The sequence below is a fragment of the Canis lupus genome, chromosome 2, assembly GCF_011100685.1.
Source record: "Canis lupus familiaris isolate Mischka breed German Shepherd chromosome 2, alternate assembly UU_Cfam_GSD_1.0, whole genome shotgun sequence".
NCBI classification, from domain to species: Eukaryota; Metazoa; Chordata; class Mammalia; order Carnivora; family Canidae; genus Canis; species Canis lupus.
In genome coordinates this window covers 23,883,041-23,907,721 of record NC_049223.1, presented here as the reverse complement: position 1 = coordinate 23,907,721, position 24,681 = coordinate 23,883,041, and the positions used below count along the sequence as shown (strand labels likewise).

Below are 24,681 nucleotides of genomic sequence, written 5' to 3'. Positions count from 1 at the left end.
TCCAGTTAAGTAGGTAAAAAATAGGTCAGAAAGATGATGTCCTAGAATATTTACCAACGAATCTACACAATACAGGAAGTCAAGCATATTTCTTATCTTAGTGCAAGGAGGTAAAGCAGCTTCTACAGTTATCTCTGAGATTGGGTGGGTTGAGACCCATGAGTGGCACAATAATACAAGAATAATATACACTTTATTTAAGAGCAGTAAGATCTAATGAACCTATAAACCCGAGGGTGGAAATACGGTGGAGAGCATTTACATGAAAGATCAGAGATACTGCTGTGTGTTTGGCCAACAGCAAGGCTGCAGGAGAGGCCGTTGACCAGGATGGGCTGAACTTCTGCCATCTGTGAGATATAACACTACAGACAGGACACAAATGACGCTAAGGTACAACTAAAAGAACAGGAGGAAGTAGTAGATGAGAGCACCAGCTCGGGAGCCAGGGACTGTCTCACCCACCCAAGAAAAATCTTTGTAGTTCTATTCCTCCTGAAGTTCCAACTTGGAGAGCAACTCGTGTTATCTTTGGAGAAAGAGTAAGAAAGAGTGGGAAGGGAAGATCATCAAATAATAATGACAGGAAAACTCAAAGATAAAATATATATATATATGATAGTATTGGAAAGAATACCTTGAAAGTACTGGCAGGCAAGTTATTTTTGTTGTTGTTGTTATTATATGACTGGCATTTGCCAAATGGATCTCTCATGTTAACCAGTGCCAAGATCATTCTATTCTATGTAGAAAAAGTCTAGAAGATCATCGAAAGCACAGTTCTGCCATTAGGGTGTATGCTGGGTTGAACAGTGCCCCTTCCCCAAATTCATGTCTACAAAGAAACTATCAGCTGCCCTGATTTGGAAATAGGGTCTTAACAGCTGTAATCGAGTGAAGAGGACATTACCCTGGATCGGGGTGGACCCCAAATCCAATAACTGGAATCCTTATCAGGTGAGACACACAGATATGCACAGGGAGAAGGCTGAGCGAAGAGGGAGGAAGACAGCAGGCTGACTTAGCTTTGAGCCCAGGAACACCAGGGAGCGTCAGGAGTCCCTGAGGCCAAGAATAGGCAAGGACGGATCCTGCCCCGAGCCCTGCGAGGTGTCCTGCTGGCACCCTGGCACACTCAGGTGTCAGACCTCTAGCCTCCAGAAGTGAGAGAGAAGACACTGCTGCTATTTGGAGCCACTCAGTTTTGGTACTTTGTGGCAGCCCGAGGAAACAAATACAGCATGCTAAAGAAAAGGAACTGTCTTCTCTCACTAATTAAACAAGAATTTAATGAGCACCTACCAAACACCAGGGACACTCTGCTAGGTGTTGGGGTTAGATTTTATGTTTTCTCAGACACTATTTTCAATACTCACTCTAAAACTATGATGCTAAAAAGAAATACCTAATCAACAGACTAAAATAATTTGACACTCTAAAACCCTAAGACATAAACTCATAGTCCGTGAAGGGCCCAAATAGCCAAGAACAGAAAAGATCAAGAGTCTTTCAAAGCTCCTTTTATAACTGGTGTTGGGTTTAAATTACAAATAATTTTTCTTTTATCCATTTTATTCTATTTATATACATTTTTTGAGGAACATACATCAAAATGATTTTTAGATACTCATTCCCTTCAAAGCTTAATATAAAATTTAGATTTGGGGGCAGCCCGGGTGGCTCAGGGATTTAGTGCCACCTTCGGCCCAGGGTGTGATCCTGGAGTCCCAGGATCAGGTTCCACGTCGGGCTCCCTGCATGGAGCCTGCTTCTCCCTCTGCCTGTGTCTTTGCCTCTTTCTCTGGGTCTCTCATGAATAAATACACAAAATCTTTAATTTTTTTTATTTATTTATGATAGTCACACAGAGAGAGAGAGAGAGAGGCAGAGAGACATAGGCAGAGGGAGAAGCAGGCTCCATGCACCGGGAGCCCGACGTGGGATTCGATCCCGGGTCTCCAGGATCGCGTCCTGGGCCAAAGGCAGGCGCTAAACCGCTGCGCCACCGAGGGTTCCCCATAAAATCTTTAAAACAAAAATTTTGGATTCAGGAAGAGTATAGATGAGATGACAAGGAGGGAAATGTAATGCATTAGCTAATCTAAGGAAAGTATTACTGATCACTGAGTCAAAAGTTTGATTTCGGTTAATAAATAACAAAACCTAGAGATACCTACTAGTCTTGAAGGAAAATTCTTTTTTTTTTTTTTTTTTTTTTTCACAACCAGAGGAAAACAGTCAAGCACACACAGGCAGCTGTTGGGTAAACTGAATCCCACTGCGGTTTTCCCACAAAGTGTACAAGGGACACTGTAGATCTATTAACACTACAATGCAAATGGGCAGCTATGACCACGTATTAGTCAATATTTTCCTCACGAATATGCCCCAATGTTGATCATTTCAAGTAGTTGAAAAACACTGGATACTTACTGACTGGTATAGAAAATAACATTTCACTTGAAGTATTTATTCGAAAGTTAGGAAATAGATTACACCAAACCAAACAATGAAGAAAATTATAGGCTTAAAAAAACTATCTGTAGCATCATTTTAATATATATAACTTCAAATGATATGTATATCTTAACATCACCTTGAAAGTGAAAATGGGTTTTATTTTTCAATTTCAAAAAAACAAGTTAGCTTTAGATACTCACATTATAGAGGTCTCTTGTCTCTTCTTTCATTTTAGGGATCTCCAAAAGGAGAGCCCAGACTTCACCCCTGAGCTGGAGTGGGATTCCTTTGTAAATTCTCCTATGAAACTTATTGGAAGAAATATAAATTAAAGGTTATAAAATGACCAAAAAATCTTAGATTGATTCCTCAAATCAAACTAATGTTGTTAAGTCCCTTACTTTCAAAGTATCCATGATAACTGATACATTTTGACAGAGCACACTTGGATCCTATCATTTCTACTTTTCAATTCTAACAGAGAGACAGAATAACAGAAAGGCAGACTAGACAAAAAAAGGTTAAGGATGCCTAGGACATCAGTATTTTCATAGCGTTATGAAGGGGCTCCTCAGGCAGCATGAAAGCATAATCAGGGCTCATTTTTAAGGTGGGAACATCTGGTTTTACACATTCCCTGTTGATATCATTAACTAGCTTTGTACTTTGTTCCTTTTCCCCCATATATCATTTAAAAGGCTCCAAATAGTAAAAAGGTTGCCTTATCCCAAAAATGTCTTCGTGGAGTGTAGAGAATCCTGTAAAGCCCTAATATCTTTTCTTGCAGAGTCTTCTCTCTGGAGCTTTCCAGAATATATCAATATAACATATCCCATCTAGCTCCTAACTCAGCGAATGCCACCAGCAATCTTCAGTTCTCTCCCCACCCACTGTCCTTGCCTGTCTCCTCCCCTCCATACCACCATCCCACTCTCCCCTTTCCCTCTTCTCTTTTCAATGTTGGCAGTTCTTCAGGAATACCCTGAGATCACTTTTGAATGAAATGTGGAATAAATCATTGGTTTGGTCAACTCTGTGGATTCTCGTACACTGTCACTCTATGAATCTTGAGACTCCATATACTTCTCCATCTTCCCATAACTGTATCTTTTTTCCTCAAAGCTAATAATTTAAAATAACATACAAAATCTATTTTGGTCATTACAAAGCTGTGCATAATAAAATTTTGAAATTTAAAAGAAAATGTCCAAACAAGGAAATGATTAAACAAATAATGGCAGAAACCTTAAGGAATGAGGTAAGAATAGGTACATAATTACCTTTATGATCAAAATAACATATTTTAATAGTATGGCTAAGAAATAGGATGTAAGCTCTAATTATTGAAATGCTCACAAGCTATGAACTAAGAAGCAGAGTTTCAACTACTACTATATACTACCTCACTTTTTAAAACTAAAGCTTTAGTAACAAAGTCAGGAAGTCACAGTATAGCTTTATAGAACTGGTGATGTTTTTTAGAATGAGTAACAATGTAGATAGAACCCTTACTGTGAAATAGTGGATACTGTGAAGGTGATCCAATTAGATGATTCCATATGGAGTTTCAGCTTTGTTCTTTTGGTATAAACATACTACGTCTCAAATTTAAATTTCAGTAGACAGTGACTAGAATCCTCAAAGTTTTAACTCACACAGTAGCTCTAACTGGAAGAATATATACAGAAAGGTTCTGTGTAGACCAGACTCTGCTACTTGCAACATTTCCCACATACTAAACATTTACCACCTTTAATTGCAAATTGATGTGGTTTTCAAAAAAATGAATTTAAGATTTATCTTCCGGGAACCCTGGGTGGCGCAGCGGTTTAGCGCCTGCCTTTGGCCCAGGGCACGATCCTGGAGACCCGGGATCGAATCCCACGTCGGGCTCCCGGTGCATGGAGCCTGCTTCTCCCTCTGCCTGTGTCTCTGCCTCTCTCTCTCTCTCTCTCTCTGTGACTATCATAAATAAATAAAAATTTTTTAAAAATTTTAAAAAAAGATTTATCTTCCTAAAGAAAGTTTGTCATCAATATTCAATCCAAAGTTGTAATATTTACCACTATACTTTTTAAAGGAGTATCATCCACTAAAAGCACTTTCAAATTATCTCCTAAACTTCTAAAGTAAAGATGCTATTCTGTAAGCATCTAGTATGAATACTGGAAGGTGTGGAAACTACTACAAATGTGAAAAGTGAAATTTTAATAGTCAAGAAGAATATGATGACAGGTAAGCAGATTAAACTTCGATGGATGTGAATCTCCATTAGGCTGATAGTTTCAATGAGTAAGAGTTCTGACATGTATTTCTCAAACTATATTACTTGAAAAGACTTCAGACATTATTATTATTATGTATTATTTATTGCTTTCATCCAATTCTGTATTCAATAACTAAAAATAAATGTCCATTTTTCATCTTAAAGTAAATTTTTTAAAAAATCAAATGATTAGGATTATATTCAGAAGAAATAATAGGGGTACCTGAGTGGCTCAGTCAGTTAAGCATTTGCCTTCAGCTCAGGTCATGACCTCAGAATCCTGGGATCAAGCCCCGAGTCAGGCTCCTTGCTCAGTGGGGAGCCTGCTTCTCCCTCTCCCTCTCCCTCTGCCCCTCCCTATGCTTGTGTCCTCTCTCTCTCTGTCAAATAAATAAATAAAATCTTTAAAAAAAAGAAAGAATAGAGAAATTTCAGGTAGAAAGCAAAATTAACAGTTCCAGTGCTACCCCAGGCATAAAACAAAAAATGAGGCATAACTTTTACTGAGCATTTACTGTGCACAGGAAACTATTTTAAAGTATATATAGGGGATCCCTGGGTGGCTCAGCGGTTTAGTGCCTGCCTTTGGCCCAGGGTGCAATCCTGGAGTCCTGGGATCGAGTCCCACGTCGGGCTCCCAGCATAGAGCCTGCTTCTCCCTCTGCCTGTGTCTCTGTCTCTGTCTCTCTGTCTCTCTCTCTCTCTCCCTCTCTTTCTCTATCATGAATAAATAAATAAATCCTTAAAAAAATAAACTATATATAGATGTTTCTCTCATTTAATTACATCAACAATTCTATGAGATTTTAGTATCCCAATCTTAAACATGGTGAAAGTGAATCATAAAAAAAAATTAATGTGCCCAAAGCATACACACAAGATATCACAATCTTTTAACAAAAGATACTGATTTTACATTTTACATTTTATAAAAAACAATGACCATCTTCCCAAGACCATTTTTCATGTAGTTAGTACCCACTGTTCTGCTCAACTGAACTTACTAAAATACACAGGTCAGAAAATATTAAGGGAATTCAAGAGCAGAGAGCATTGAAATAATACTAAAACTATTTAAGAGGTAAGCATAACATACAAAGTTGCCAAACTGACAAAGTGATATCTCATATTTTCTATGATAGTCTGTAATGTAGGCAGAGTGAGTGCTACTCCATTTTAAATGCTGGGATACCATGACCCAGAGAAGTGGCTTGCCTAGGTCAAAGAATTTCATCTTCCTACTCCTCTTTCAGGTCACTGTGCCAAATCCCACTGCCTCTTAAGAGATTACAGCTTTAAATTAAGTAGACTTGAGCAGTAGCCAGTGATAGCAGTTCATTCCAACTCATAAAACTGATACTCCCTTATTATAAAATACTACTTGCTACAGAGCTGAGCATCATACCCTGATGGGAGAAGCCATGCTAGAGGCAGACTTCTCAGAAGGGGGCCAGAGTGGTAAAAGGAGAATGGTAAGCACTACACGGTCTAGATATGCAGAAGTGATCAGCCCTCTATGTCACAGGACACAAGAGACTGGAAGGGAAAACCAACAAAGTTTGGGAATGGGGATCCCTGGGTGGTGCAGCGGTTTAGCGCCTGCCTTTGGCCCAGGGCGCGATCCTGGAGACCCGGGATCGAATCCCACATCGGGCTCCCGGTGCATGGAGCCTGCTTCTCCCTCTGCCTGTGTCTCTGCCTCTCTCTCTCTCTCTCTGTGACTATCATAAATAAATAAATAAATATATATATATATATATATATATATATATATATATATATTAAAAAAAAAAAGATATATTAAAAAAAAAAAAGTTTGGGAATGGAAATGCTGGGTGAGGGCAGTGAATGTGCTGTGATGGTTACTTCTTATTGGTCCCACACAGTGGCTCTCAACTTGAGGCTGTAGGAGAGATACTGTAACAGCGGAAGGGGAGATGAATTCTATGTGACAGGGTAAGGGAGGCCAACACTGTGGGACACACAGGGATTTGCCAGGAAGGGGAACTGACGGTGGAAACGACGGTAAGGAAAATAATGAATCAAATAATAATGACTGTAATAATAAAAGTTATACTAACATTTTCTGGTTATTTATTAGGAGCTGGCATATGTGTTCTATACCAGTTTATCCCTGAAAAAGCAACATACTATTACTACCATGCCCATTTTATAGGTGAGAAAATGAAGATGTGGAAAAGTAACTCCAAATCATACAACTAATAAACTGTAGGAGAACTGAAATACAGTTAAGTCCGACTTCAGAAGGATGCCCAGGTGGCTCAGCAGTTGAGCATCTGCCTTTGGCTCAGGTCATGATCCCGGGGTCCTGGGATCAAGTCCCACATCCTGCTTCTCCCTCTGCCTGTGTCTCTGCCTCTCTCTCTCTCATAAATGAAATCTTAAAAAAAAAAAAAAAGTCCTACTTCAGAGACCATGTTTGCACTTGTTTTTAAGATTTATTTATTTATCTTAGAGAGAGAGAGTAAGAGGGAGTATGGGCGGGAGGTGTAAGAGGAAGAGAGAGTCTTATTAAGCAGACTCCATGCTGAGGGTGGAGCCTGACATGGGGGCTCCATTTACAACCCTGAGATCACCACCTGACCTGAAATCAAGAGTTGGGCTCTTTTTATTTTTTAAGATTTGGACTCTTAACTGACTCTGCCACCCAGAGACCACAGTTTTATTTGTTTTATTTGTTTTAATTTTTATTTATTTATGATAGTCACACAGAGAGAGAGAGAGAGGCAGAGACATAGGCAGAGGGAGAAGCAGGCTCCATGCACCGGGAGCCTGACGTGGGATTCGATCCCGGGTCTCCAGGATCACGCCCTGGGCCAAAGGCAGGCGCCAAACCGCTGTACCACCCAGGGATCCCGAGAGCACAGTTTTAAAACAACCATGATTATTTTATGGCTATGATACAGAAAATCTTTAAGAAAAAATAAATTAAGGTTCCCTGAAATCTACCTTTTGCTTTTAGTATCTTTGTTCCCTTGCCAACAGAATCAAGTAGTCTATTTCAGTCACACAGATATATTTAAATATCCATCAGCTAAAAAGCAATTCTACTGACTGACCTAACATGTTCAGAACCTCTTTTTTAACCTTAGTGATTTCAAAATAGTGCTGAATGTGCCAGTCCACATCATGACGTTGGCCAGTGAGTCAGCTTTGTAGCCCACCTGGTAGGCTCAATTTGGGGGCTCTGCACGATGGCAAGTATGTACCATGAAATAAGAGTTCACGCTGAGCTGATCTGTTTACCGCCTTTCCATTTTCTTTCAGGATCCCTGCTTCATTAACTCCTTCATCTCTGCCTCCATATAGGCATGAGTCCCTCAAGTCTGGGTCTAAAAAAGTTTTAAACCATACCCAAGGCCCTATTGGCTCTTATAACTAAATTCTATTTCCCTCTATTGACAAACACCAAAAGAGAAAGGGAACATGGAAGATGGTACAGTAAACGAGCCCTCAAGCCTGGAAATGGGGATCTTCTGCTTGCGACTAACAAGCTATATGACCTTGAGAAATTTCTTTTTCAACTTTGTGCTTCCATTTTCCCATCAGTACAATAAAATGCTAACTAATACAAGGTCCATCCAGTTACCTGATTTAAAACAAAAAGGAAAGTATATCTATTGTAGGTCTGCTGTGACATAGCTCAGACACACAATTACATCATGACTAATTAAATCATAATGTCTCCACTTAACAGAGATGTCTTCATTTAATAGACTATATTGCTAAAACACAGTACTACCGAACACAGGTGCTGTGAGGACCGTCAGACACGCAGGCCACACAAGCAACCTTAATGGAAATTGTCTTTCATTAAAACTTGGGTTCTAAAAATCTATGTATTCTCTATAACAGCTGTATTTTTATTTCAAGATACTTTTAGAAATTTCTTTGTATTACCATTATGAAAGTAAGGAATCTGTGAAGAGAAAACTTACACTTCCTCTTGGAAGAGAAGAAAACCACATGCTACTTTTTTTTTGCCTTGGTGCAATTTAAAACTAGGTACAAATTGAAAGCAGCAATTCTTTTAGAAGGCACATTCGGTTGCACACCAAATTGGACCATATATATCATCAAATAATTCTAGCATTATAGTTATGGAAAAGTGCTTTAAAATTATACATCAAAGAAACAGTTCTGTTAAAATCTCTCTTACTGGGAACTACATTAGGCAGAGTTGCTGTCAGAATAATGGCCTGCAAGAATTGCTCATTTCTACACAGGCTTACATACTTTCATAGATGTATGTATCCTTGAGAAGAACATAAAGCCGTATAATTCTACAACTACCTTATTAGACTGAATGTTGAGATGAAAGCGTGGGTGCCGCACATCGACATTTACCCTGTGATCACCACGTGAGCAATCTTTCCACAAAGACATGAGGTAAAGCAGGTGCCAACCTAAGGCCAGCCTGGGAGACAGCGTGATAATGAACAAGGGCACAGATGCTGTCACTAACATTCTATCTGGAACTGATTCCTCTCAAAGAAACATCCTGAGTTCCAATCTAATGCTAAAACACACCGTTAATAAAATTGACAACCCCGGGGATCCCTGGGTGGCTCAGCGGTTTGGCGCCTGCCTTTGGCCCAGGGCGTGATCCTGGAATCCCGGGATCGAGTCCCACATCAGGCTCCCGGCATGGAGCCTGCTTCTCCCTCCTCCTGTGTCTCTGCCTCTCTCTCTCTCTCTCTCATAAATAAATAAATAAATCTTTAAAAAAAAAAAAAATTGACAACCCCAACGCAAGCTTACTCCTGATGAAAATAAAATAGTAACAGTTCAACAGACTTCAAATGAGGGTATTTAGGATGCTCAAAAGAAAAGGGACATTAGCCCAGTGAGATGCCCTATGACAAAAAGATTTTCACAGTCGAATACATTTCACTCAGTTAAAGGTCCCTCTTGAAGGTGGGTCCTCCTACCATGTGTTATGATAGTAAAGACTCTGAGGAGTCCTGAAGTAAAGGACTTAACTTTGCTTCACTTAGGCTAGCTCTGACACTTCCAACTTTATTTCTCCAGAGAGCTCTTTTCTCTTTCAAAAAACTTCTACCACCATGAACCTCACAGCTTCCCAATGTTTAAAGACTTCTGTGATGAGACTGCTGGTGACAGAAATAGGTATGTGTGTTATGTTTTCATTGGTTTAAAACTTAGCACCAACTCTGCAGGGCAAAAAGATTTAAGGGGAGGTTTGCTAGAAACTTTTGGAAAGGAGATGGCTTCTGCCTCAGGGAAAGCTTTCAGAGGCCAGCCCTCTTCCTGAGCAGTGTGACCTATGTGGGTATGAAGCCTGGAACTGCTGCAAGGATTGTGATCCCAGAGGAAAGGCAACCTCAAGGTAAGAATTGGTACTGCAGATGGCAGAGAAGAGAGACGGAACGAAACTAAGTCACAGGCAATGCGATGGAGGGTCTGTAGCAAATCACTTCCGTAACCATCCTATCTCTGGACTACCTGGTATATCCTCTCAATTGCTGAAACCTATCTGAATCGGATATTCTGTTACAACATAAAGATTCCTAGTTTGAGACATTCCAGTGAATTAAATTATACTGAAATTTTTAAAAAGAATAAGAGCTTCAATACTTCTATAATTTAAGAGAAACTTTTATCAGGAAAATCCACATTGAATTTGTACAATTTCAGATAGAAGTAACATTATTTTAATTACCTTTTCAGTGTTCTTGTATTTTTCCCATCCTTTCAGCATTTTCAACCACTTAGTAGTTCTTTCAATTTCCAGTTGCTTTTGCTAATAAAATAAAATTGAAATCTATTGTTACTGTTTGAGACTTCCATACTTACAAATTACCAAAAAAAAAAAAGTCAAAGAAAATCCTGTTAAAAAAAAACTACTAAAAAATTAAGCTCTTAGATAGCAAATATACTACTCTAACTTAAAAAAGTTAGATAAGTGATTATAGTTATAGCAATAGTATTCCATAGCTGGAGTTAAGATACAGGGGAGACGTTCCAATGGGACAGGTAGAAGGAGAGGAATCGTTTAAATTTTCCAATGCTTTTACACTAATTCCTGAAAACTCTATGTGGTCTACAAAATTAAATCAAAAGGAAACTCTAAAATATTTTGCAATGTTTTTTATGCAGCAATAAAAAAACAACTTCAAAATTCCATTCTCTTCTTTTACATTTTACTGAATTCTATCATCTTAATGTTTTCAGTGACTGAGATGATTCTTTAAAGGAGAACTGGTATGTATTTGTGGAAATATGAATATCTAACTAGCAGTATGTTAGTGAAAAATGTATCCAAAAGTAAGTACAAGTTGCTGCCCTAAAGAAAGTTTAGGGAAACTCAGGGCAACTGTCATGGACACAGATGGTACTGTGACAGGTATGACAACATAAGGTCTAGAAAAAGATGACAACAAGATCACAATGGAAGAAGCAGTCAAATCCACCTAGGGATGTTAAAGAAGGTAAGCCCTAAATGAAGAATTGAAAGATTATTAGGATTTTATCAAGTGCAGTGTGGGACTGCATATTCTAGGAAGCATGGACAAATGCAGTTCTGAAACAGTTCAGCACCTTGGAAGGCTGACAAGTAGTTCTAAAAGGCTAAAAAGAGGAAGCATCAGGAGATGAGGCTGGAAACGTAGGCAGGGGTCTTGGGTGTCACACCAAATTGGAAATAGAGCAAAGCCAGGGAATGAAGAAGGTGATACAGAAAATGCTTCTTCCTCCCTTCTTTGGTTACAAGAGAAGGGGTGTTTTTTCCTAATTATTTTGGCCTGCTGTCCAATCTCTTATTCACTCCTAAAGTGGTAAAGTGACTTAATTAGTAAATTTAGAAAAGGATCTGGGCACGGACAGCTCCTCTGTCCCTTTGCTGTGGAAGCCTGAACCCTCAGAAGGCACACTTGTAATCCATCCTTTCGGAGAGGGAAAAACACCCTCCTCCTCATCCAAGATGACAGTGACCTGTCTGTGACTAGATGGTCAGGAGTGACTCCTCCTGGGCTTCTGAGCTAGGGAGCCCACAAACGCTGCATAACTGACGTGCTTTTTCTCCAGCCTCCGGAAGTGTGCTGACATAGAGCAGGCACCTAACTAACGATTTCATTTTCATGAAAAGAACCCAAAGTGATTGTTTCTTATGAGTGAGCTGAAATTCCACTATTTTATGAATTCCCGGAGCCCACATTTTCTTTTCTGGAGACCTCTGTAAGTGTAAAAGGTCTATGAATCAAAAGCAAAGGAAATGAAAGACTAGACAGCAAAGAAAACAGTTCTGAAGATCTACTTTATGCTCAAAACGGTGTGCTCATTACAACCCTGTGAGGTACATATAATCATACCTATTTTATAAATAAGGAAACAGAGGCACAAGGTCACTAAAGGACTTTCAGATTCCCGTATCCAGTAAATTCAAGTGTGAGGAGAGGTTTGCGGCCAGGAGCTTGGCTTCAGGACCTACACTCTGAGTCACCACAGCTAGGTCTCCTGCTTCCCTCATGTCCTCCACTCAGCTCAGGTGATTGCAGTTTCAGATGAAAGCAATGGCTCCATATTGATGGTCTTCAATCCAGCCTCACACAAGCAGATGGCAAAAACCCATCATCAATATTTTTAGATGTAAAAGAAGCATAAAATCCCAAAGAAAATCCTGATTTTAGGAAAATATCCTCATTTTCCAAAAATGAAAATATTTTTAGAGAATTTTTATTTTTAGGCATATTTTTATAACTCTTTAATTCTTAACTCTTTCTAAAAATTGTGATAGGTTTTTCATAATAAAAGATCACAAGTGAGCAAAACATACTGTTATAATTCCCATTTTTCAAAAGACTAAGCATATTCTTCATTATATTATTAGTGATAAAATGTTGCAGATGGTTCCAAAAATATGTTTAATTTTAAAGCTCAGTGGGGCACTGAAATCTAATTAATGTTTCTGCTAAATGTGACTTTAGAGAAGGCCAAGCTGTGAAAAATTAAGATTGATCTAAGCTTAGTATTTTTTTTGTTCTCTTGCGCTTCCTCCCCTGACTTCTTCAAAGCACAGTCCCCTTCTGCACCAACAGAAAAATACCAAATAATTCAAGCCAACCCAAGAGTATAACAACATACACTTTGCCGGAACAACCCTGCTGAGACCTAGCAGGTCTCTTGCTATCTTTCATTTTTATGACTATGAATTATCAATGAATCACTTTAAGAACTAGTTACTCTTTTTTTTAAAGGCATACTCTGTTTTTTTTTTTAAAGGCATACTCTGTATTCTAATTCTTATCATATACATTGATTATTTTAAATGCTATATACACTAGCATGCAAGGACAAAACACACACACACACACAATTTTAAAACTATTAATAAGTATTCTTTTCTTTCCCCTACAGGGAAGATTAAAAAAGACAGATGTTGGGAAAAGCTCCTGGCTGCAGGATTTAAAAATTATGTATCAGTAGTTCCATCAGGTTTAAATGTTAACTCCATAATGCCATCAATTCAGCCACACCTGACTTGATCCAAGTGACTGTTCTCCTCCACTCATGAATCTGTAACTCGTGCATAAAATATACTTTATCACCAAGCATGCCACAACTAACTATTCCACAACTTATTCTGAAGTAAGAAGTAACTGAAACCACAGGTGGCAAATGTAAACTTGAATGCTCTAGAAAGACAGGCTAAGGAACTCCATCTTGTCATGGACTTGGTAATACCAAGACAAACTAGAATATAAGAGCAAGTGAGAATCTTGACGTACAGGCTCAGCACATACTCAGTCTCAACATATCCAAAACTATTTCCCTGACCATGCTGCTATCACCCTGTTCTTCTCAAACATAAATTAATAGCATCACTCCCTACTCCTGCTGGTCCTGTCCATTTCTCTTGCATCCATCATGTCCCCTGCCCCAGTTCAGCAATCCTTATCCCTAGATGAAGGCACTGAGTCCTTACTGGGAGCCCGGATGGTCTTCAGTCCCACCTCCACCACGACCACAACTTTTTAAATGCATCACAGTGAAAAACCCTTCCATGGCTACCCACTATCGGCAAATAAAGTTCAAACTTCTCCATGGATGACCCTTTACAACATGGCCCCATTCACCTTCCAGTTTCACATCTTACTACTTGTATAATCTGGTCGCTCTGAAATATTTGTCATCCCCGGTACATGGTGTATCTTCATGCCTCTTTAACCAAAGTTTGCTACTGTCTGCCTGTGATGCTCTTCCCCACCATTGTTTGGTAAAATGCATCCTCTCAAGACCCAGTCAAATGTCAAAGGTCTGGAACCTTTCTCAAATGCCTCCAAGCTCCAAACAAAATTAACTGTTTCCTCAGCATTTCACGGCATGGACTAAGGACCCAGCTGGCCTAGATTCAAATCTGAATGGGGCAAGTTACCTAGTTTCTCTGTATCTTAGTTTGTCTGGTCTACAAAATAATAATTATTATGATTATTGTCATAACACCTAAGAGCTGCCCTAAATTTTAGCTGCCTTAAACCCAAACCTTATCATAATTATAATTATTCAAGTATAGACTCCTTGAGAACAAGAACCATATCATATATTCCTATTTTAATTTCATCACCTGAAATAGTAGTAGTTATATTTAAAAACTCAAATAAGTATTTTAAAGTTAAACACAATTTATATAAGGAAAGAGAAGTAAACAGCACTGTGAAACCATTAACAGCATTCTGTGATCCCAGAGGTAGAGTGGTAAGAAGAGGAAAGAGTATGAATGGATGGACCAAGATCATAAATACTTTTGACATTGTTGTGCACTTTTCTTCCCATGAGCTGTTTTCAGAAAAGGACTAAACTTCCATTTGAAGTCTGCAGTCTGACACCTGGTTGTCCTACGATGACGCTTCCTCTGAGTCAGATGGGCCCCTCCTACTTGGGCAAGGAAGATGTTAAGGATTAAAACTGGCTGGGACCAATGTCTTCGTTGCTGCTTCTCAGTCTCCAGTGACCTCAGACTATATTTTTAACCCTACGCAGGACCAGCTGAACAGTAAGTACTTGACAACTGTGGAACTGTCCAGATGGTACTAACTTATCTCCTGTCTAGTCCCAGGTTCTTCCCATTGTTAATCTGATTAAGAACCCTGATAATAATGGCTACACGTACACACAACGCATTTAGGATATTGAATGGCCTTCTCTTCTAGAATAAGAAATTTTGGAACTCTACTAAAGTTCAAGTCTTCAGATGCTTTTCTGTCTCTCCTATTTGAGTATCAGGATGAGTGACAGGACGGTGGACTGGAGTGGATTGGAGTTCCACACATCTAGACCTCGCCAGCAGAGGTCAGGAGAGGACAAGAAGTATAGGAAGGAAAGCGTCCTGTTTTGACAGAATAATGACACTGAAAAGTCTTTTGGTCATGTCTTTTGAGTAAGATTTCACACCACATAAAAGTAAGATACTGATTCTAAAGATATGAATAGACTCCAATTTTCCATAAGCTATGCAAAATACTGCATTACATAAAGGAATAGCTGAATTCATGAAAATTCACAGCCTTACATACCCTTTCCTCCTTATTAAAAACATCAATAAGCTCAAAGAAACAATATAATCCATTATTAATATTGCTCTCTGCTGAGTAAATATAATAAGTGTGATTGTTTATTTGTTCAAATGCCTGTTTGGGGGAATCCAAAGCACTCTGCAAATATCAACACTAATCCTCTTATGAGGGACTGCCTATTGCTACCCCTATTTTAAACAGAGAATTGCCTTCTGTAAAATAACACATGTCAAAGCTGGAACTAAAACCCTGATTACTTGACCATGCATTAGTGTACAAGCCTTTCCAAATGGCAATAAGTGCATGCTTCAAGTGTATGCTTTGTAAAGATTAATAAACACGTGTAGAATTCAGCAAGGTACTGTTTCCATTGATGTTATTCAATGTGGTAATACATGCAGAATTTATTAGTTTCCTGGAAACTGCAGGTTTGGCCATTAAGACTACGCAGTGGCTGAAGAACAAATGAACTAAAACCAGAAAAACTGGGGGGCGGAGGGGTGGGGCGCAGATTCTGATAAACTAAAAAGTTTACAGTCTTAGGTTGCTTTGAGTTTGCCTAAAGTTCTCATTCCACTTTAAAGAGACCAAAAGTATACAAGGCAGGTAGTGCAATAGGAAAGCAGTTTTATACAAAATTTATACAAAAGGCATAAATGGAATAGCCTCTTTCTTAGTAAAAGATTGGCAAATGAATATAAAACTATGTCTTATGTTAAATTATTAAAGTATGCATAGATTTTTTTTTAGTGACTTCCTATTAAATTCTTTAAAGTAAATAACCAACTAATTACAAGCATAATTGCACTGGGTAGGTCTTTTCTTCTACAGGCAAGTCTCTTAAAAAACAAAAATCTAAAAACAACCTCCCTCAAGCATGCATCTTCCACTAGTTTTTGTCTTCTATCTCTTTTTTCTTCACTGTCACCTTTCTTGAATCAGCCATATCACCAGTTCCCAGACTTCTGGACTTTCTGCACCAGAAAATTATATGAAAGAGAAAGAGAAGCAGGGCACTAAAGGCAGAAATCTATATGGGGTTGCTAGATTTTATTTTGCCAAATATGGATTTTTTTGTTAAAAGACACCTTCTACTTCTTCTCTCCCTAATCTCTCAAATAAAGGCCACTGTAACATTCAAAAGTGTTTAAGTCACTATATTTAGTGTCATAAAGCAGCCATTACATTCCCTGGATTTTCCATTTAGCCACCACTTACTGAGCATACACCCTCTGCAAGGCTCTGTGTTCTGGGGCTACAGGAGTAAAAAGAAGAGGGGACCACCCCCCATAAAGATTACATCCTAGTGAGCAAAGTAAAGAAGTGAGTAACTACTTAGAATGTGAAATAGTGTTAAATGCTAAAGAGAAAACCAGAGGAAGGAGGGGGATAATTAACATGTGTGAGGGGAGGGAGTTCCCAATTTCAGATATGATGACCAGGGAGAAGGGTCTTATTCTGAAGGTGACCTGAGTAAGTAACAAAGAAAATGGAATGTGTCTCATAGTTATCGCAGGGGCAAAGGGAGGAAGCACCCCAGGAAAGGAAAAAGCCAAAGAAGGAATATGGCTGGCATGCTCTGGAACCCTATGGAACCAGCGAGTAAGGAAAAGAAGGCAGAGCCTTCATAGAAAGCAGGTCAAACAAGATTTTGAAGGTCTCTCTAAGGACTGTTTTACTGTGGATATGGCTGAGCGTCAACACAATATTCCAATCAGTGGGTCATGATCTTACTTATTTTAACAGACTTATTCTATCTCTTTCAGTGAACAGAAAGATTGTGGGGAAAAAAGAGGGACAAGAGCAGAAGCAGGAAGATGGAAAGCTCCATAAAAGAGGTTTAGTGGACAAGGTGACAGAAGTAGTGATGTAAGTCATCAAATTCTTACTACATTTGAAGGAAGACCTCGCAGGAATGCTGACTGATGAAATGCAGAGTATGAAAGAAGGAAAGTCAAAGATATCTTAGAAGTTTTAGACTGAACAACCAGAAAAGCAGAGCTCCCATTTACTGACATAGGACGTCTATTAACATAATGGATTTAAAGAGAATAAGAGAAACTCCTGTTTGGACATTTGTTAGATATCTAAGTGCACAGAGTAAGTCACATATTTAAGTGTAGACATTTAAATGTATATAAAGGGATAGAAGTATGAGATTCGGGGAGCCAAGTCATCAACATACGGCTGGCATTTTAAGCCAAAAGATGAGATGAAATCAATAAGGAAAAAATACAGACAAGAAAGAGAAGTCTAAGACCTGGGCCCTGGGGCACCTCAAAGTCCAGAAATGGAGGAGATAAGAAGGAACGAGCAGAGGAAAGTGAGAACATGTGGCCAGTGAGGAAAGAACACATGGAGCACGTGAGGGCCTGAAGGTCAGGAAGAAAGAATGTGTGAGAATGAGACTGTAGCCAGCATGTCAAAAGCCACTGGTAGGTCAAGAGGAAGACAGAAAACTGCCTACTGGATGTCACAGTATAAAGGTAACTAGAGACTCTAAGACAGGCCAGGAGGGGGTGGGAATAAAGGTGGGGAGTTAAAACTCATTTTGAAATGGATGCAAGAAGGAAATGCAGGAAAGAAATGAGAAAGAGAGTCCAGACACCTCTTTCAAGGAGTTTTACAGGAATCACAGTTCTGAGGAGGAAATGGGACAAAAGCAAATTGGTAGTATTGTTGCTTTACCGGAGAAATAATAAACTTTACTCTGATGGGAACAATCAAGCAGCATGAGAAAGAATTCAGGAGAGGAAGGGAAGAATAGCTCGAGGGATGGCCCTGAACAAGCAACGCGCTCAGTGATTAGAGCCTATAAGTACAAATAAAGACAGGTGGGTAGGTGTAGTTGTGGAAGTTCTCCAATTGCTTCTTTTTTCTTATAAGAAATATGAAGAACGTGAGCTGAGAGGACAGAGGAGGTGCTGAAGTTTACGGAGGAAAGAACATGCTTTCTAGGCAGCATTAATGTCCTGTTGAAGTTTGTTATCATGAATTTAAAGTGAGGCCAGCCCAGGTGGCTCAGCGGTTTAGCGCCACCTTCAGCCCAGGGCGTGATCCTGCAGACCCGGCCGGGATCGAGTCCCACGTCGGGCTCCCTGCATGGAGCCTGCTTCTCCCTCTGCCTGTGTCTCTGCCTCTTTCTGTCTCTCTCTCTCTCTCTCTCATGAATAAATAAATAAAATTTAAAAAAATAATAATAAAGTGAAAGCAGTCAGCATGGTTGTGTCTTTTCCCTGTTACACTTAGCTGTGTAGGTGCAGGCACCTGCAGAGGCAGAGAATTGGCCTGAATTAGGGCTGGACTTCAGTCCAGAGGAAGAAAAAGAGGTGAGGGTTTTAAAGGTGTCTGCGAGTGATTGTACTGGCTGACCTACAGGAGAATTTCAGCTGGGAAGAGAGAGGAATGAAGATATGAGTGTGATGAGAGATAATGTAACTGTTCTTATATCATTGAGGTCCAAGGATCAGTGAAGAAGGACACTAGACAAGAGAGAGAGAATAGGCAGAGTGGGAACAGATCCTCAGACTTCCATTTCAAAGTAGACTGACAGAAGCCACCAATAATCTCCCAGCTAGCGTCTCACTTGACCTTCTAGTCAGTGAACAGTGAGTGTCTTGAAGGCAGAAACTACCTCTTCTTTGACCCTCATATTCCAGGCAGTACCTACCAGTGCCTGATACACAGCTGTTACTCAATAGTTTATCTATTGTAAGAAACTCATTTGCCAAAACATCAAGGTTAGGATACTGGGAGGCAGTCTAAGAGAATTCAACTGCAGGAAGTACCTATAAGGATCTTTATATATTTAAAATGGCAATTCCATCTACATCTTAAAGGTATGCTTCATTCTCTTATTTTTCAAAACTTTTGATTTTAGGAAGATTTTCTAAAGTATTTTTCAAATTTTCATTCCAATTCTTTACCTCCATTGTCTGAAACCCAGCTTCTTTCCCCCATTAAACATCAACAAACTCAAGATAATCCCAACCAGTGGCCTGTCTTTCATTCCGCAATTCATTTTCTGGTACAGGAAAAAAAAAGAGAGAGAGAGAGAGAGAGAGAGAGAGAAACGAGGAGGGAGATTCTGACCCATCTTAAAACATTCAATCCCTAGTTCTCATGTACATGCAGCTATGGAACCAGCCAAGTGCTGTGAACAAGGGACACACTGACTTAAAAAAAAAAAAAAAAAAAATTACAGGTTTTACTTACATTACTATCCTGAGATTTCTTAAAGTCCTTAGAAGCCAATAGACTTATTTGACTAAAGCAAACTTCTATTGTTGTGGTTGTTGTTGCTGTTTGTAGGAAATTTGGTTACAACCTCATGGAATAGTTCTATTTCACAAAGCCACTGGTCTAGAATCCTGCTTTGTTAGCTACAGAGTGCATGAGACTCGCTCGTAAAGCTTTCTGCAAATGATCTACCTGGGTTCCTGCCCAGAGTCTGACCTAACAGACTGAGGAAGGCCCCAAGCACCTGTGCTCTTCAAAGGCTCTACATTCGAAGCACTCCTACCTAGACTGAGAACTTTCTAGAATACAAGTCTCCAGTAACTGCTACTTTTCTTTTTTTTCAGATATTTATCAGAAGTTCCAAAAATCTCCTAAAATTGTTTCACCATTAATTACTTTCTTACAGTGATATACTTTGGGTTAAATTAGGATGCCTGCACCATTTACATATAGCATGGCAATCACAAAGGTGGAGATTTTATTCCTCTGATAAATAGGATTCACTAGTAATGATAAACACATGCAGAGCCAGACTCACCCGTTCCATAGCTGCATTATGATACGGGAGTTCCTCCTCACTGCAAAGGAAATACAGAATATGTGAAATAGCTGAAATCATAGTGAGATTTTTAAAGAATTAGGTATCAATAAGTACATAGGATATATAACCATTTATCATCATCACAAGGATGGATCACATTATATAAGCTTCCATTCTACCAAATTCAACAGAAAACAATTAGCTATTCTAAACCCACAAGGTCCCCTATCTTCAAATCTCTAGACGTATACTCTCCAAGACAATCATCTCCAGCCACATGTGGCTATTTCTTAAATCTTAAATATTAGGCTCAAATGAAATAAAATGAACAGTTCAGTTTTTCAGTCTCACCCTAGCCCCAGCTCAAGTGTATGACAGTTATGCAGATAAAGGCAATCATTTTCAACAGTGTGTATATAGAAAGACTATCTCCACCACTGCAGGAAAGTCCTACTGGACAACACTACTGTAGATCAGCAGTCAGCAACCTTTTTCTGCAAAGGCAAATATTTAAACAGTAAATACATTTAGGCTTTGCAGACCATACAGCTTTTTTCATAATTATTCAACTATGATGTATTGCACAGGCAGACACAGATAATATGTAGACTGAATGTGGTTTTATTCCCACAAAACGTTTACAGAAACAGGTGGTGGGCTGAATGTGACTGCAGACCATAGTTTGGCAACCTCTACTCTACATCATCATCTCCTCTCTCTGGCTCTAACTATGGCCTATAACAAGTAATTGTTTTAAAAAATGTTATAAGGAAACAAAAAAGCCTCCAGTGGATTTATGAGTTAAAAAGGAAAATCTAATTCTCTAAATCAGGAAAACTGCACTTGTCAAAACTTAAACGGCTTGAGATTTTTAAATGTACAACAAAAGATCAAATTCATTTCTCTGATACAGTAATACCATGGTATCAGCTCTAACTTAAAACGTGCTAAGACTGCTGTATGAACCACCAGTAACAACGAGCTATCCATACCAAAGATCTATGTTTTGAATTGCCACCTCAGTAGTACTCCTATTTTGGCAATCACACAGATTCTTTTAAGAGTACAACACATTAGTATTCAAGAGGCCAGTATGTTTAAAGGCACTCTTTGGCTACTCTGAAGAGGCCTTGGGTGAACTACAAACCAATGTATAGCGATGGAACTGACAAAGTTTAACAGCCAGAAGAGATCTTGGAGAGTCCAAACCCCTCACTTCAGAGATAAGAAAGCTAACATTTCTCTTAGTCACAGTCATTTAGCCAAGGAAGAGATGCTCAATTCCCCCTCCCCAGTCCTGTGGGTTCAAATGAAGATGAACAAGATCTACAGATTGTACAGCAGTATATGAAGAAAAGGCTGAGAAACCAATTCTCAAGAAGGAAAAAACACAACAAAAAAAAACAAAAAAAAAAAAACCTTTGAGGATTTAATACGTAAGTCTTTTGTTTTTTAATGTAAAGTGTCCACTCACCTTTATTGAAGGTGACACCTTGGTTTTTTTATATCTTTCATTATGCTCATAGTCTACACTTCCCTGCTAATCTGTAATCCTAATTTACTAGAGCCAATGATGTATGAATGGCACAGGATGTAACTTCCAATTTAAAAGTGCATCTATCCATTCTTCCATACTAGCAGAAAAGAGCTTATCGACACCCCTGGAAATAATTTCTTAGGTGCATAGGGTCAGCAGGGACACCCTGAAAGAACAAGAACACCTGACACCCTTTGTGCACACCAAGAATGTATTTCTGGGGTGAGTAGGCTGCCCCGGGCAAGAATAACTTTTAGTACAGCTGATGTGAGCAGATCCTGGTAACCGTTTATTTGAACTTTCCTAACAGCAAATGAAGTGCCAACTCTAGCTGCTTACCAAAGGAAGGTGCTGGGTACATTTCTTTGGTGTTCCCCTATTGACTAAACAAGACTAACAAACTGCACTATGCCTATTCCCAACACTGAATCAGAACCAAGTTTTGCACTTGTCTATGGAATGGAGCTGATCACCCATCTGCTCAGGCTATGTGGCCTGTGTCAGTCAGGTCCTACAGAAGGCACCTGTGAAATTCAAGATGAAACAGGACTGCTCTCAGCATCTCACCCCACCTTAACATTGAACCATCCTACTAAAAAAAACTCTGGAAAAGAGAGATGCAGGAACACACACACAACCAAAGTCAGCCTTAGGCACTACGCAAAAGTAGAGAGACTTGGTGTTGGATTTCCCTCCACCTTGATATTTTACATTATTTCCTTTTGGCCTGTCACAACTCTACCAGGATCTGCTTGCCTGTGCAGGAATGCCATCGTACCCCCAAACAGTTACTAAATTCTTACTAACCAAGTCTTTTTTCATACGCATTTTTTTTAATTTTTTGCCTGACATATAACATTGTGTTAGTTTTAGGTATACAACATAATGATTTGATATATGTATATATCACAAATTGATTATTACTACATTGTTTAATTAACATCCATCACTATACATGGCTACATATTTTTCTATTTTTTCCCTTGTGCTGAAAACTTTTAAGAGCTACCCCCTTAGTAACTTTCAAATTATACAGTAGAGTATTATTAACTTTAGTCATCATGCTGTATACTTCATTTCCAGGACTGACTTACCTTATAACTAGAAATTCATACCTTTTGACTATCTTCACTCATTTTGCTTACCTCCCACTACCACCACTTCCATTCTACCTCTGGCAACCAGCAACCTGTTCTCTGTATCTGTGAGTTCATTTTTTTGTTTTAGACTCCACATATAAATGATAGCATACAGTATTTGTCTTTATCTGATTTATTTCACTTAGCATAATGTCCTCAAGGTCCATCCACGTTATCATAAATGGTAAAATTCCATTCTTTTTGTGGCTAAATAAGATGCCTCTATGCCTCTGTGTGTGTGTGTTTTCCTTATCCATTCACCCATCAATGGACAGCTTATGTTGTTTCCATGTTTTGGCTATTGTAAATAATATTGTAAATATTGCAATGAACAAGGGGGTATAAAATCTTGTTGACATAGTAAATTCCCTTTGAATAAATACCCAGAAGTAGAAGTGCTGCATCATATGTAGTTCTATTTTAATCTTTTGAGGAACCTCCATAAGGTCTTCCATTGTAGTTGTACCATTTTACATTCCTACCAGCAGGGCACGAGGGTTCCCTTTTCTCCACATCCTTGCCAAATCTTGTTATTTCTTGTCTTTTTGATAATAGCTACTCTAACAGGTATGAGGTGATATCTCATTGTGATTTTGGTTTGCATTTCCCTGATGACTGATGACGTTAAACATCTTTTCATGTGCTTGGTAGCCATTTATATGTCTTCTTTGGGAACATGTCTATTTAGGTTCTTTGCCCATTATTTAATCGGACTGTTTTTTACTACTTAATTGTATGAGTTCTTTACATATTTTGAATATTAACCCTTTATCAGATATCTAATTTGAAAATACTTTCTCTCATTTGTTAGGTTGCCCTTTTAATGCTGTACAAAAGCATTTTGGTTTGATGTGGTCCCACTTGTTTATTTTTGCCTTTGTTGCCTCTGCTACTGGTACCAGATCCAAAAAAATCATCACCAAGACTGATTTCAAGGAGCTTACTGCCTATATTTTCTTCTAGGAATTTTATGGTCCCAGGTCTTACCTCCAAGCCCTTTAATCCACTCATTCTTTTGCATGTGGCTACCCAGTTTTCCCACCACCACTTACTGAAGAAACTGTCCTTTCCCCATTTTATATTCTTGGCTGCTTTGCCATAAGTTAATTGCCCATACACCCATAGGTTTATTTCTGGACTCTCAATTCAATGCATAGGTCTCTGCATCAACCTATGTCTCTACTTTTATGCCAATACCATAATGTTTTGACAACTAGAGCTTTGTGATATAGTTTGAAATCATGAAGCGTGATGCCTCTAGTTTTGTTCTTGTTACTCAAGATTGCTTTAGCTATTTTGGTCTTTGTGTGGTTCCATATAAATTTTAGGACTGTACACGTTCTATTCTGTGAAACATGCCATTGGCATTTTGATAGGTATTACATTGAATCTGTAGATAGCTCTGGGTAGTATGGACATTTTAACAAAATTAACTCTTCCAATCCATGAGTATGGAACTTCTTTCTATTTATTTGTATAATCTTACATTTCTTTCATCAACGTCTTGTAGTTTGCAGAGTATAAGTCTTTTTGTCCTTGGTTAAATTGATTCCTAACTATTTTATTCTCTTTGATGCAGCTATAAACAGGATTATTGTCTTAATTTCTTTTTGATAGTCTTTACTATGTATAAAAATGCAACTGATTTTTGTATATTGATTTTGTATGCTGCAATCTTACAGAATTCACTTATCAGTTCTGTAGTTTTTTGGTGGAGTCTTTAGGGTTTTCCATATATAAGAACATTTCATTTGCAAATAGAGACAATTTTACTTCTTCTGTTCCAATCTGAATGCCCTTTCTTTTTCTTGCCTAATTGTTCTGACTAGAACTTCTAGTACTATGTAAATAAAAGAGACAAGAGTGGGCATCTTTGTCCTGTTCCTGATCTTGGAGGAAAAGCTTTAGCTTCTCACCACTGGATCTGATGTTAGCTGTGAGTCTGT

At 38.7% G+C, this 24,681-nt stretch overlaps 1 protein-coding gene and 1 long non-coding RNA gene across 4 annotated transcripts in view; one reads left to right on the top strand and one right to left on the bottom strand.

The window, feature by feature from the left end:
• USP6NL (USP6 N-terminal like) overlaps positions 1-24,681 on the bottom strand; it is a 169,500-nt gene that overhangs the window by 41,420 nt on the left and 103,399 nt on the right. For 2 of the 3 annotated variants that reach the window (XM_038530140.1, XM_038530139.1), the window contains 3 exons: positions 20,057-20,096; positions 10,431-10,511; positions 2,661-2,768 (listed from right to left, as the gene is read on the bottom strand). In XM_038530140.1, the coding sequence (XP_038386068.1) occupies positions 2,661-2,768; positions 10,431-10,511; positions 20,057-20,096 (229 nt within the window). The remainder of the gene's footprint in view (positions 1-2,660; positions 2,769-10,430; positions 10,512-20,056; positions 20,097-24,681) is intronic. The other variant, XM_038530141.1, reaches the window with a different exon arrangement.
• Positions 14,133-18,347, top strand: LOC119870160. The gene is made up of 3 exons (XR_005355311.1): positions 14,133-14,759; positions 17,046-17,765; positions 18,166-18,347. It is a non-coding gene; the product is annotated as an uncharacterized LOC119870160 (long non-coding RNA).